Source organism: Capsella rubella, unplaced genomic scaffold (genome assembly GCF_000375325.1).
Source record: "Capsella rubella cultivar Monte Gargano unplaced genomic scaffold, Caprub1_0 scaffold_5, whole genome shotgun sequence".
NCBI classification, from domain to species: domain Eukaryota; kingdom Viridiplantae; phylum Streptophyta; class Magnoliopsida; order Brassicales; family Brassicaceae; genus Capsella; species Capsella rubella.
Genome location: NW_006238919.1, coordinates 5,016,656 through 5,031,052, shown reverse-complemented (window position 1 = coordinate 5,031,052; position 14,397 = coordinate 5,016,656). Strand labels below are relative to the sequence as shown.

Below are 14,397 nucleotides of genomic sequence, written 5' to 3'. Positions count from 1 at the left end.
TTGAGTCTCCCAATAGTAATGATGATCTAGATGTACCTTATAAACTATATAAAAGCTTACAATTTTTCATATTTGAAAAGAGATATTTTTAAAATGGATAGAAAATTGGTCTATTTTAAAAAAGGGGTACACCAAAAGGGGTATTTCTCAAAAATTCTCTTTCAACTATTAACCTAATTTTTGGTTTTGCAAGTTGTAGGTTTTACAATTATAAATAAATGTGCATTATAGTTTAGATTTTATAATTAAACGAGATTATTTATCGGTTTGGGTTTACTAAAGAAGAGTGAGATTTAGGTTTTACAATTAAACAAGGTTATTTCTCAGTTTGGGTTCACAAAGGAGAATTAGGATTTACAGTTTACAAATAAATTAGATTTTGAGTTTAACTAAATACATAATTTTATTCATGATTTTATTTTATAATATGTTATATTTGTTTAATTTTTAATTTATGTATGAATGTATTATGCCATTGAGCAATTTCATTGTCTAAAACATAAGGGTGAATAAAATATTTTCGAAAATATTTTTTTTAGCTTAAATTAAAGATAACAAAGTTCAATATAAATCGTAATATAGTAATTTTAAAATATTTTTAAAGAAAATATGTAGTTTTTTATAATTCGTATTTGAAAGATTTTTTTTAATGTTTTCCTCAATAATGCTATAATTTATTTTAGAATCTTTATATTTATTTGCGTTGTTTATATGAATTTATTTACAAATGACTATATTTATATTTAACATCATATTTTAGATTGATGTTAATTTGAAAGAACTTTACCATCATATTAAATAATAATTAATTAATTTTCATAGTCTGAGAATGATTTTTTTGAAAAATTGAAAGTAAAGAAATAACAATTTTTACAAAATGGTATAATCATGTTTTAGAGGATAATTGCTAAATTAAGATTTTAGAAAATATTTTAGCAATATTATGAGTAATGGTGAATAGCTCTCAAATAGCTCCCAAATGTTTTGGTGATTGTTAGTTTGACATTACTAGATTTTTATAATTAACGTTTAATAACGAATTTTAAGAGATATATATATATATATATATGTACACGTTTATTTGATAGTTCAAACCAAAGAAACCTCTTTCCGAATTAAAATTAATTTCTCTTATTTTTCAAAAAAAATTTAGAAATTATTTTTTTATAAGTTATAATTAATTTTTATTTTAATTTAATTTTAAATAAAGATAATCCGTCCATCGGACGGGTACTATACTAGTAATATATAAATTTCGAAATTAGTAAACGAGCTTGGGCTCTTGGGCCTTTTGCTACATATTGGGTTGTATTATGATCCGACCCGGACCCAAACTCCCAAATACTTTGACCAAAAACAAAGACTTTAGTGAATACAAAACAAGATCGGGTCTTGTCACGGTCCACGGCGCAGCTATTTCTTCGTCTTCTTCCATTATTTTATTTCCAACACCACCATCTCTCTGAGAATCTTCTCTTAGATCGAGCGAGACCATGGAAGGAGGAGCTGCGGTTTACAATCCTCGAACTGTTGAAGAGGTTTTCAAGGATTTCAAAGGTCGTCGTGCTGCCATTGTTAAAGCTCTCACCACCGGTAAAATCAATTTCACTATCTTCTCTGACCTTTTTTTTCTAGAATTTTCGTTGGGTTTTAAGCTTCTAGTGATGGTTTCTTCTCCGATCTGAGTTCAATTTCTGGTTTATTCGTGTTTTTGTTTTTGCAGATGTTCAAGAGTTTTACCAGCAATGTGACCCTGGTTAGGGTTTCTCTCTTTTATTCCCAGTTTTGAGTATTTTTTTCTTCTCTATTGCTCCTGTGGTCTCTTGGGTTTTCTCTGTTTTAGACCACGAAAAGTACAAATCTGATTTTGTGTGGTAATTGTATTGTACAGTCTGATTTTGACTTAGGCTCTTGTGTGGTTGTTGTGTATTGCACAATCTGATTAGATTTAGTGTCTATTTGTATGGTATTTTGATTCGAGTTGGGTTTGTATTGTACACTCTGATTTTTAAACTTGGTTTCTTGTGTGGTTTTTGATTCAAGTTGGGGTTTTGTATCTGATTAGATTTAGTGTGTCTATGTATGCTAGTCTAATTGGAGTTGGGTATGTATTGTTTACTCTTGAGTAACTTCGTTTCTTGTGTGGTTGTTTGATTCAAGTTGGGGTTTTGTATTGTGTAATCTGGGTTTGCAGAAAAGGAGAATCTTTGTTTGTATGGGTTACCGAATGAAGAATGGGAAGTGAATTTACCAGCTGAAGAAGTGCCTCCTGAGCTTCCAGAGCCAGCTCTTGGTATTAACTTTGCAAGAGATGGGCTCTCTGAAAAAGAATGGCTTTCTCTTGTTGCCATTCACAGTGACGCTTGGTTACTTTCTGTTTCCTTTTACTTCGGCTCGAGGTTTTCTTTCCACAAGGAAGATAGGTAATGGATGACATTCATCGTTTTTCTTTCGGTCTCCTTCTCTATGTGGATAGAGTATACACTAACTTGTTTAATTTCAGGAAGCGCTTGTTCAACATGATCAATGATGTTCCTACTATATTTGAGGTAGTGACTGGAATGGCTAAAAGGCAATCAAAGGACAAGTCATCTGCTGCAAATCAGAATGGCAGCAAATCCAAGTCGAACTCTAAAGTTGTAAGGCCCTTACTATCCTTCTTAACTCTTTTTTTTCTTTTGCTGTTTTCAGAAACTAATATTGCTAAACTAGATATCCCTGCAACAAACAAATAATATATATGCTTTACTTGTTGTAACTGGTTCAGTGCTTAGTCCTGTACAAGCTGAAATTTTGACTAGTTTATAATCTTGAATACCATCCAGACTAGTTTATAAGGTTCATCGAAAACACTACTTTGGTTGGTTTGGTTTTTAAGTACCTTCTTTGTATTTGCTCATATAGTTTATATTTCCTTTGCTTTGTTTTGGGAATGCAGAGAACTTCAGATGGCAAAAGCTCAAAGAGCATGCAGGCAAAAGATGAGGATGAAGGAGTAGATGAAGAGGATGAGGATGACCACGGTGAAACCCTTTGTGGAGCCTGTGGAGACAGTGATGGAGCTGATGAATTCTGGATCTGTTGTGACCTTTGTGAGAAGTGGTTCCATGGCAAATGTGTGAAGATCACTCCAGCTAGAGCTGAGCATATCAAACAATACAAGTGCCCTTCATGCAGCAACAAAAGAGCACGAGCCTAAATCTATTGTAGTGAATAGCCTGTAGTGACAACTCTCGCTACCCTCTTTATTTGGCTAGTCGTAGCTCTTTATTGGCCATAACAGCTTGGGCCTATTTCTCTGTATAATTGGTTTGATTTTGCAACTGAAGAAAACTCTTAACTCAATTTGTGACCTCTCGTATGGCTCAAAACTGCTCATTTGTAGTTAGCTTTAAACCAACAAGACATGACATTTCTTAATAACCGGATGCAGCAACATACTCTACAAAATCCATGTCACAAAACCATCAATGCTTATCTGCCTGTCTGCAAGACTTGTGCTAAGATTATTATCGCAACTTAGAAAACCTTAGGTAACTTTTGTGGTGCTTCTTTAGAAATCTAATAATACGTAAGAGACTGAAGAACACATCAACAAAATCTTGACGAGCCTCAGCCAATACAATCATCGTTTCTCTTCTCACCAACTAGACGATTCAGGCTAAACTAGCTAAAAAGGAAGAACAAGAAGGCTGATACAAAGGTAAACATCATTCAAAGATGATTACTGTCTACACTCAAAACTAACACCAGTAAAAAAAAAGTCATGAATATTAGATATACTAAAAGAATTTGTCCCTTTTGCGTCAATCCAAAATAAAACTCGAACATCTCATACACAAAGGAAACATATTGAAAACAATAATAACTTGGGAAGTCTTGAATCAAAAAAAAGCATTGAAACTAAGCAAACATTGTTTGCTTTTTCATTGAACAAAAGCAAAGCTTAAGAGCACAAAATAATATGAAAGAAATGAACTAGTGCAATCAAAGACAAACCAGGATGACTATGCTCAGTCTCTTACGACTTGACTCCGCTTCGCCTTGTAGGCGCAGTAATCAAGAAAAAGCTATGTCTCTACGCAGTAGGAGCCAATGTAGGTCTCCTTGAGTGCCTTGAGGGAGTAGGATGTCTCTAGATTTCTCGCACCTTCAAACTGGTCACCGTTCTCCACCATGGCCATGTAGAACCCAAAACAAAAAGCTACATTGCCTGCGTTTCGCGTACACCAGTGTTTGATACTGTTCAACACATTCTCCCTACTATCTAAGCTCCTAAGATGAATAGGCGGATTGTTGACAGTAACTACCTCTATTGGCCTCCCAACTGGGAAATTCTCCAGATATGCTATCATATCAGAAAGAGTCTCCCAAATGCAACCTCCTCAACCCCTTTTAATGATTGGAGACACAGTTTCCAAAACGGTTATGTAGCTTTTGGCCTTCCTAACTTCTGGCTCAATGTATGGGAGTTTTGCTGCAACACTCCCAAGGCCTGCCTCGACCAAAAGATGCTTAACAGTGTTGCTACAAGCAGACTCCTTCTTAAATGATACATTCACTGGATGTCCAGCGTTGTACCACATAGCATCCCTTAGGGCAATCAGGTCCTCCTTCTACCACCAGGAGAATTGATCACAACCAACCCATACTTGATTTTCCACTGCGGTGAAGACCTCCTCGGACTGGATATTGTAGTGGTTAAAAGTCGTGATCAGAGAGTACCCCTCGAGGGGAATCATTCCTTTAGCAAGGAGATGCAGCTTTGGGATCACCTTCTTTTTAGTTTCAGAAAGGTTCAGAGGTTTGGACAGTTCTTCCTTCCACTTTGAATTCACGTCGTCCTTGATCATAATGGCCTTCCCGTCATTCCCCACCACAAGCTTTGCGGTGTCCATCTATTCGGCTGTGAGGTGTTCAGCACCTATGCAATACAATTCAGTGGACACAACCTTGACCAGCCCAATGATAAGGAATAATTGGATTTATAGTACATTTTTGAAAAGTAATTGGGAAACCAGTACATTTACTTTTTACAATTATAGAAACACACACACGACACTGTAGCAACTTCTAATTAACCCAATCATGCCACTCTCTAACATACATATTTACTAATTGATGCCATTATCTCTTTTCTGTTTTTTTAATTCTTTTTATCTCTTTTACACTCCCATGGATCTAATAACAAAATTCTTAACTAATGTAAAATTTGTTTCATCAATTTTTTCCCATAAATAAGAATATATGTTTTTTCTCTATTATTTGAGATGCATTTTGTTTAATGTTTTTGTTTGATAATCTCAAATACATTTCGTATATTTTTATCCGTACAACTCATTCAATGTACAAATATATTTTTATTTGTACAGCTCAATATGTGTACAGATATATAGTAGTTTACACATTTTTATAATCATACATTAGGATATTTGAAAAAGTAGAATATTTGTACATTAGGATAATTGAAAAAGTAGAATATTTGTACAATAGGATATATGTACAGATTGACAACATTTGTACATTCGGACAATTGTACAGCTATAATATAAATGTGAACTTGTTAATTAGAAGTTTTGATATATCTATTAAGATATTTATAAAGTTGGGATATATGTGCATTACGATATATGTTCAAATTGTGTTAATATGTGCATTCAAACCACTGTACAGATAGAAAATGAAATGTATATTTTCTCCGTTTCACGAAGAGTGTTATTTTAGAGTTGTATTTTTGTATATATTGTACATATTACTGTATAGATTTCTTCTATACAGTGATCTATATTTGTACAAAAATCTTTATGTAAAATGATTTATAAATGTACATACATTTTTGTGTACAGTTGTATCAAACTAAAACGTCGAGCCATAAACATCACTGTAGTAAATTGTACGCATAAAATATGCATGTAATGTATTTGAAACTATTAAACATAAACAACTGTACATATATAGCTTAAATTGTACATATACTATATATATATAATTATGTATAACAATTGTACATAAGAATGTATGTACATATATAATTATATATATTTAGACTATTATACAACTTACAAAATTTACAAATGTAATGTACAGAAGTAAATCCGTACAACCTACTAAGTGTACAGTAATCCGTACAACCTACTAAGTGTACAGTAATCCGTACAACCTACTAAGTGTACAGTAATCCGTACAACCTACTAAGTGTACAAATAATAAACAACTGTATTCATATTTCTACAATAGGATATATATACAAATACAATTGTACATACATAAATCAGATTGTACATATAACTATATGTACAGAAAAATGTATGTATAACAGCTGTACACAAGAATATATGTACAAATACAACTGTGTATATATAGAATATTATACAAAGTTTAAAATTATTTAACAAAATTCATATCAAATTATAGAGAAAAAAATATAGATTTTTTTGTATGTGAAAAATATCAGAAAAAAGAATTATACTGACGACTATTTTAATTATTAGAATGAGAGGGTGTAATAAAAAGAAAAATAATTATTTAAAAAAAAACTTTCTCCACACACAATGACACACACACACACCCCCATTCTCAATCTCTCAAACGATTGATGCAAGCCTATTTTTGTCTTTTTCCAAAAACTCTTTTACCCTACATCATTTCCTATCTCTACTATTCTCTATCTCACAAACAGTGATACACACCTATTTCCCCAATTATAAATAGTACATATGTACTACTTTTCCAATTACTTTCTAAAAATGTACTAAACTACCTACTCACCCCAATGATAATACCCTTCTTGCGCCTCATTTGGACACAGCAAGGAAGGGTTCATACCGGTTTCAGGATAGATATTCATCCGTGCAATCTCCTGTTTTATGAAGTCGGATGTCTTCTTAATCGCTTCATCAAAGTTGTGACCTTCTGTTGGGGACCAGTGCCAAGTCCTACTTAAGGTTGGCTCACTCATGTTCTCACTCATGATGTTTAAGCCAATAAGAAAAGAGATAGGAAAAATCTCTTGGTGAGCGATGATCTGCATGGTCTCTATCTCCTTTGATCCTATGGCCTCTATACTCTTTCTAGTGTCAGTGGATATGCTTAATGTCACAACTCAATACAATACGTACGTACGTAATGCATTAAACAAAAAGAAAAAAATTGTGTATGTCAGTAATCTGCAAAGAAGAGTATATATCATGCGCTTATAATAGAAATAAGTACATGGGACTTGGGAGGTTTCTCCTTAGTGGATGCACTTTGATGGAAGTGTTTGTCTTAATGACACCCAGGGGCGGATCTACAGTGTCATATGGTGGGGCACGTGCCCCACACTACTTTAAATTTCTTTGAAGTTAATGTTACCAATTTTAATCCCTTAGCTCTTCTGGTTATGAAGTGCCCCATGTTGAATCAGTTGTGCTGTTCGATTCCCATGTTTACCTTTTTTTTTTCTGGGGGCAAACAATCTTTCTTTTCCTTAATTTATTCTTTTTATATTTTCCTTTTTGTTTTGTTAGACACGTCTCATGGCCATTTCACTTGTTGCATTTATTATTTTAAAAATAATTTATGTCCATTCAATTCTGTTTTCATCTTTGTAATTTCATTTTAACTTTTGATCATTTTTAAATAATCATTTTCAACTATAAAGATTACATTTGTATTTACAATATTTTAGTAAACTTAGTAAATTAGTAAACATTTATTATCTCCTTTCTATTTCATTTTATATAAAGTTTAAATTTGTGTGATATTCAAGAAATGTATTTCAAATCATACCTTTTATATATAAATTACATGTTTGTTGATTTGTAACTAAGCATTTTGTAATTGATAAATTTTAAATATATAATGTATATAACTATATATATTTACAAAGCAAAATAAATTGTTATCTTTTTGGATTTCATTCATTAAATAAACTAAAAGTAATTAATTATTTTTATTTAATATTTCTTATTATACAAGCTATAAAAATTATTAATTATTAATTATACGGTGCCCCATGCAAAATTATTTTTGGATCCGCCACTGATGACACCATTAGTCAATACACTTTGATGGAAATGAATGTCTTAATGACACAATTTGAAACGTTTATTCAAACTCATGCATGCAGTTTTGCTTTGCTTCTTGGGGAAGCACAAAGGTCGTTGGGTTCAAGTTGGACAAATCATTATGGTCATTGAATGTCAGATAATATGTTTTAAGTCATGAATGCGGTCTTACGGTTCTTAAGAAGTAAATGAAAAAGAGGATGACGTGGAGAGAGATTTTTTGTTGAGGAATCAGCTTAAGAGAGTCATGAAGCTCTTCTTCTTCATTATGTTGAATCTGTGAATTGTAATCTCTTGAATTTGTTTTTTTTATTCTTCAATTGTATCTAGTTATTTTCAAATTAATTAAAACAAAATTTAGAAGCTGAAGTCTACAATTAACGTAAAAGATATATAAATTCTACAAAAGGATAAGAAGTTTTTTTCTTAAAACATCTAAGGATGATTAGTTTATATAAAGCTTGAAATATGTATGCTAGAATTGTCTTTCCAAATTTATATTCGGGTAACATTTTATTTTTAGACATTTATAAAAACAATAATTATGAAATATTCTTAATATTTGAAATATATTAGACAATCATTTTTATGAGATAAAGGTCAACAGAACCGTTGAAACTCATCATAGCCGTTACAACTTCTCTCCATTAGTTACTTCTTTCTCGATTTAAACTTGAAAATAAACTTCTTCTTTCCTTTTTTTTTTCTTGTAAATAACTTAATTTCTCAAACTCCACAAAATACGAATAAATGTCTTCTTTTCACAAAAAGTTATGTTTGTTTCAAAACATTCTTGTATCGTGTATAAATTTCACATTTTCTTATAAATCCTCCAACTTCACTTGGTTTAACCTTCCACACGGTCTCTCTCCGTTATCTTATCTCTTCCTTTGCAGGTGCCTCTTTTCACCAATCTCGATCATGTTTCATCGGGCCAGTCATGCTTCATGTTTCTTCTTTGACGGGTCAATTGATGGCAGTTTTAGTGATGTTTAGCAAAGAGAAACAAAGTATCTCCTTGTTGATATTGCCTTGGAACCCTAGAGAGGCTAAATCTTTTGTTAGGATGGACTGTGCGGTCTTTATGGTGATGATTTTGTTATAGATGATGGTTATGGTTCTGGCTTGTGTGGTTCATTGTTACTGGGTTAGAGATCAGTTCGATGGGTTAGATGTGGAGAGTCGAAGTGAAGGTTCTTTAGAAGAAAATTTAACAACAAAAGCGTCTCGATCGTTGAAAAAGAGACTGGTTCAGATGTAAGAAAGAACAATGGAATTCGAAGAGAAGACAAATGTATGAGTTTTCTATGAGTCCACATTTTGTGTGTACTGCTCGGAGATGGATATTAATAATTATATTTTATGTCTTGGTTAAAAGAACATATTATTTGCTGTGACAAAACTCTAGTAATAGGATGCATGCATTTTTATCTATAAGTATGTATCAGCCAATCTTTAAAATGAGATATGACCAAATGTGAAGAGTTGAAAAAAGTGCCAACGTAAAGATCTTGACAATTGAAAGGGGCCTGCAACTATGCTTTCGATTGATGTTGCTAAATCTTTCAAAAATTTACCAAAATTCCATTTCTTCATTTTTGTTCTTTCCAAGATTGTTTCAAGTGACATTTCATGTAATAATAGCAAACCAAAAAATTTGTTTCTTATAAATGCTTCCCTTTTAATAGTATTTATTTATCAATATAACATACATTTCTTTTGTTCACACAATAGATTCATTTCGTATAAATGTTTTTTTGTTGGTTAAAAACGAGACTGGTCTACAATAAACCAACAATAACCTAGTTCGATGTGTAAATCAGTTTCAAACTTTGATTATGTGGATATATAATTGTCGAACTTTATATCTCGGGAGAAATAATTGTGGAACTATTTTTCGAGGGAAACATAGAGAGAGGCTAAAAGTTTGGGTGGAACTGGTCGTATACGAAAGTTCCTGGGGAGAAATAGATCGTCGTTCCAAATAATTCTCGGAAAACTACATGAACTGATTTTACTGAAGTTATAACATGTAAACCGATTGGATAATTTTCAAATTAAGTTTGGTTAATTATTTGGTGCAATTTGGCAGGGGATATCCAAACAGATTCTCAAAGGCCAGTCCAGACAGATCGGAAAAATCAAATGTCCCGAACCAAATAACCTTAATTAATCAAAACCGCGGACTAGTTAAACTAATAGAAACTAATGTTACGTTCATGAAGACAATTGTTCCAGAAATTTTCTCTTCTCTCTCCTCCTGTTCTAAAGTCGTTTTTCACCCTTTTCTCAGCGGCCTCTGTTTGCTGCTATGCTCAAATTTATCCTGAAATACTCTCTCAAGTTAAGAGATCACTATAGTACTTAGGACATCTCCAATCCCACTCTATTTTAGAGTAACATTTGCTCCAACCCTACTCTATATCTTGCTCTAAAATATAGTAAAATATAGAGTTACTTTATATTTAGAGTAACTCTATTGTCTACTCTACTTTTTTACACTACCTCTATTTTAGAGCAAGAAATAGAGTAATACATTGGAGTAACACAATGTTTTATTTTAGAGAAAAAATAGATGTATGCATTGGAGATGGTCTTAGGGGTCGAATTCCTCAAGGACTCAATGTTTACACAATAGATTAATTAGGTGTCAAATTAAGCTAAACTAGAACGATTATAATTAAAAGCAACAAAACAATTAAACAAATGTAATGTAAAGTTCAGCAAGAGAAAATCGCTAAGTTTAGAGAAATCTTAGGTAATTCAAAATTGTAGGTAAATAATTGTCATGGTTTATTAAGAACCTTTCTTGAACTTAAATCATAGATTAATAATTACAATAAAACATCTATAAATTAATAAATTTCTAGACACATTTCGATAAGATAATAATATTTTTGAAAATATTTTGTAATTTGTTTTTCGTCAAAATTTATATAGATGAATTAATGTAATCATGATAAAATTGTTGTGATAGCCAAATTGGTGGATTAAAACAATCAGAGTAAAAAGGTAAAGTATTACAACCATATTTCGCTAAAAGGTGAGGAGCACCATTACCATTTCTTCTAGTAAAATTAAAAGTAGTTGATTGAAATTTTGAAGTCCAAAAATATATATCATGTAAAATGCCTTCAATAGAAACAACAATATATTGTTTATTGATGATCTTATTCAGAACTTCACTATCTCCTTCAAAACAAATCACTTTGATTCCTTTAATCCAACATTGTTGCATAGCTAAAATCAACGCCTTCGCTTCTGCTTCCAATGGAGATGTAGCATGTTCCAATACCGCAGAACCCCAACTAAAATAACCACCTGGATGCTTTCTTATGATCCATCCTCCTCTAATTTGATTTGTAGTGTGATTAAAAGCAGCATCGTAATTACATTTAAGAACACCATTTGTTGGACGTGACCAATTCGCTTTGTTATTCATGGTTGAATTTGTATGTTGAGGCAAGGGAGGATAGTTATTTTTAATCCAATTTTGAAAATCTCCCCTAACATGATAAACAATATTGAGAGGTCTTTCTTGAACTCCATTAAATATAAAGTTATTTCTGGATTTACATAGATGCCACACTAACCAAAAATGTAGTAATTTTGTTTCATGATGTAAATTAACATCAGATAGTAAGGATATAAAACCTTCAATAACATTATCACTGCAAAAGGGGGATGAATGTAAAATATGTATAGGAATATTAGAAAAATCCAAAACCGATTTGGCATGAGGGCAGGAGAAAAGAATATGATCTATTGGTTCATCCGCTTGAAAATATCTTGGATAAATAGGGTCAATATTCATCCCACGAGTGATTAAACGAGTAATGGTGGGTAGAGCTTTTGTTAAAATTCTCTATAAAAAAGTGTTTTATTTTCGGGAAAATGTTCAGCTTCCAAATATGATTTTTAAGACGAATAGATCCATGAGGAATCAGAGGATTATCCATAATATTTTCCGGGTCATGAGTAGAAAGCCAATACCCAGATCGAACAGAATATTCACCCGTATTATTGTAATGCCAAATAAGCTTATCGGGTAAATTAACTTTAGATAAATGAATGTTATGAAGATGACTATGATCGATTATATTACCTTTTCAGAAACTTTGGAAGTATCCCATAACCAATGATTTCCCACATAAGAGATGAGTTCCTTAAACTCAAAATTAATGCTATCTACACATTGAATAGGTTTAGGAGGATGGGTTGGTGTGACATTATCAATATTAACTCTAGTTGTTCCTCCATCTCCAATTATATAATGAGTCCCTACTTTTAAAATTTTAAGCCCTTCTAAAATAAAAGACCAACCATAAGATTGATTGACCCTTGCTTTGGCCTCAAAAATTATTTCATCCTTAAAATATCTAGCTTTCATAACCCTTGCAAAAAGTGTTGGGCCTTGGACCCACGAATTGGGTTTGGTAAATAGCCTTGAAAGTGTTACTTAGGTCTCATTAAAAACCTTGTCAAGAAAACCCAATGGGACAAAACTTGACAAGGGAAAAAGAGTACATAAGCAACACTTATCCCTTTACCGAACCCCTTGAGGCGTGATGATCATTGAGGAGATTTGAACTAAAACCATGGTGGTTTGATTAACTTCTTTACAAGCACTTTCTCAACTACAAGCTCCTCCTCGGGTATCAGATGCACCTTGGTTACGAGCTGCTCCTTGGCTACGAGGTGCTCCTCTTCTACGAATTGTTCCTCGGTTACGAGCTCCAGGTTTTGTTTGGCAATAGTCATATCATGCCCTCCGTCTTGAAAAGGATTTGTCCTCAAATCCGTTTCATGTGCAAGAAAAGGAGATATATTAGAAATTTTGAAGCTTGAACTTAGATTATACTTACCTTGGACATCAATTTGATAGGAATTCTCATTGATCCGTTTTGTGATGGTGATTGGTCCATCAATCCTTGGCTTCAACTTGCTACTCCGCTTGGCCGAGAATCTTTCCTTCGTCAAGTGAATCCGTCCTTGTTCTCCAACTTCGAAGATCATTCTAAAATAAGCAATGAGTATTTTGGTGATATGACTATGGTCGAACAAGTCTCGGAGCACGTAATGGAGGAAGCCGTTGACAAGGAGCAGCACGAAGACGACGAGGAAAAACACGAAGACGAGGAGCAGCACGTCGCCGAGGAGCAGCTCAAAGCGGAGGAAGCACTAGACATCCTGGAAAATCCTCTAACACAATCAAGGCTCAAGGATCTCAATCAAGTAAACAATGGCCTTCTTAAGGAGCTACACAAGAAGGAAAAAGTCGTTGTCCAAGATTCCCTCAACAAGATCATGACGCAAGGGGTTCGGTAAAGGATTAAGTGTTGCTTATGCACTCTTTTTCCCTTGTCAAGTTTGGTCCCAATGGGGTTTCTTGACAAGGTTTTTAATGAGGCCTAAGTAACACTTTCAAGACCTTTTACCAAACCCAATTCGTGGGTATAAGGCCCATCGTGTTTTCTTGGCCCATTTTCTATCTTTTCTCTTCATTCTTGCATTTAATGTTTTGTTATTTCCAAGACTTGGTGTATGAACTTCCATGAGTGTAATTTCCAAGACACTTGTGCATGTTCTTCTTCTCTCTCTTCTTCTCCTTTATCCCCCTCTACCTCTCATTTGTAACGCATCTAATCTTTTTATCAAAAACTCTTTCTAAAGTTAGATCACTCTCTCTTGTTCTTTTATTTGGTGTGTAATATCCTTAGTGAAGTCCAAGTTGGGTAAATCAAAGGAATTCCGCAACCTTTGTGTGACCTTTTGCTCCACATCTTTTGGTTTAAGTGATCCCCCGATCCCTTAGGTGCAAAGCTTATCCTTCTCTCAACTTCAAGAGTGTCGGTTTCTAGGAGGATCGTATTATGTGGTATCAGAGCACATTCTAAAAAGTTGAGTTCTCTATCATCTATATCATCTTTTTCATCATTTCATTTCATCTTCATCCATCTTCTATTTCATTTTTTGTTTTTAATTTTCGTCAGTTTTTTTTTTCTGGATTTTCTGTCAACTTGTCGGAATTTTCATAAATAACTGCCTTATTGTAAAATTATAAGATCAACTGATTCTGAAACTAGAACGAGTCTAATTTTGTACAAAATTATTTCTGGAATTTTTGAACTCTAGTTTGTGTTGTTTGCATGTTTTTCATGTTTTTTCATGTTTGGCATAATTTTCATGTTTTTTGCTTTGAACTAGTGACTGGGTTTGTGTTGTTTCAATGGCAGGGGAAGAGAAATCCAAGTTCAAGTTCAATCAAGTTCAAAAATTCTAGAAATAATCTTGTAAAAACCTAGACTCGACCTAGTTTCAAGATCACTTGATTTTATAATTTTTGGAT

The 14,397-nt window shown here is 33.0% G+C and overlaps 3 protein-coding genes across 3 annotated transcripts; 2 read left to right on the top strand and 1 right to left on the bottom strand.

Moving 5' to 3' along the window:
- The first annotated feature begins 1,420 nt into the window (after nucleotides 1-1,420).
- Nucleotides 1,421-3,355, top strand: LOC17887424 (PHD finger protein ALFIN-LIKE 3). The gene is made up of 5 exons (XM_006291669.2): nucleotides 1,421-1,593; nucleotides 1,724-1,756; nucleotides 2,195-2,423; nucleotides 2,504-2,639; nucleotides 2,939-3,355. Exons 1-5 carry the CDS (start codon nucleotides 1,494-1,496, stop codon nucleotides 3,197-3,199), a joined length of 759 nt encoding a protein of 252 aa, XP_006291731.1. The 5' UTR covers nucleotides 1,421-1,493; the 3' UTR covers nucleotides 3,200-3,355.
- Nucleotides 3,356-4,070: 715 nt separating this feature from the next.
- LOC17886254 lies at nucleotides 4,071-4,898 on the bottom strand. Its single transcript, XM_023783095.1, has 3 exons — nucleotides 4,677-4,898; nucleotides 4,391-4,616; nucleotides 4,071-4,327 (listed from the first exon to the last, which is right to left on the bottom strand). Exons 1-3 carry the CDS (start codon nucleotides 4,896-4,898, stop codon nucleotides 4,071-4,073), a joined length of 705 nt encoding a protein of 234 aa, XP_023638863.1.
- A 3,857-nt stretch (nucleotides 4,899-8,755) lies between these two features.
- LOC17887215 lies at nucleotides 8,756-9,478 on the top strand. Its single transcript, XM_023783412.1, is given in 4 exon segments — nucleotides 8,756-8,863; nucleotides 8,865-9,243; nucleotides 9,246-9,317; nucleotides 9,319-9,478. Coding segments are annotated over 4 exon segments (546 nt in total). The 5' UTR covers nucleotides 8,756-8,798; the 3' UTR covers nucleotides 9,349-9,478.
- Nucleotides 9,479-14,397: the final 4,919 nt, after the last annotated feature.

Coding starts and splice junctions, on each gene's coding strand:
- LOC17886254 (XM_023783095.1), bottom strand. CDS start 4,898: ATGGACACCGCAAAGCTTGTGGTGGGGAATGACGGGAAGGCCATTATG. Junction 4,617..4,676: donor ACAATATCCAGTCCGAGGAG/GTCTTCACCGCA, acceptor TCCTGGTGGTAG/AAGGAGGACCTGATTGCCCT. Junction 4,328..4,390: donor GTCTCCAATCATTAAAAGGG/GTTGAGGAGGTT, acceptor AGAATTTCCCAG/TTGGGAGGCCAATAGAGGTA.
- LOC17887424 (XM_006291669.2), top strand. CDS start 1,494: ATGGAAGGAGGAGCTGCGGTTTACAATCCTCGAACTGTTGAAGAGGTT. Junction 1,594..1,723: donor TGTTAAAGCTCTCACCACCG/GTAAAATCAATT, acceptor TTGTTTTTGCAG/ATGTTCAAGAGTTTTACCAG. Junction 2,424..2,503: donor TCTTTCCACAAGGAAGATAG/GTAATGGATGAC, acceptor GTTTAATTTCAG/GAAGCGCTTGTTCAACATGA.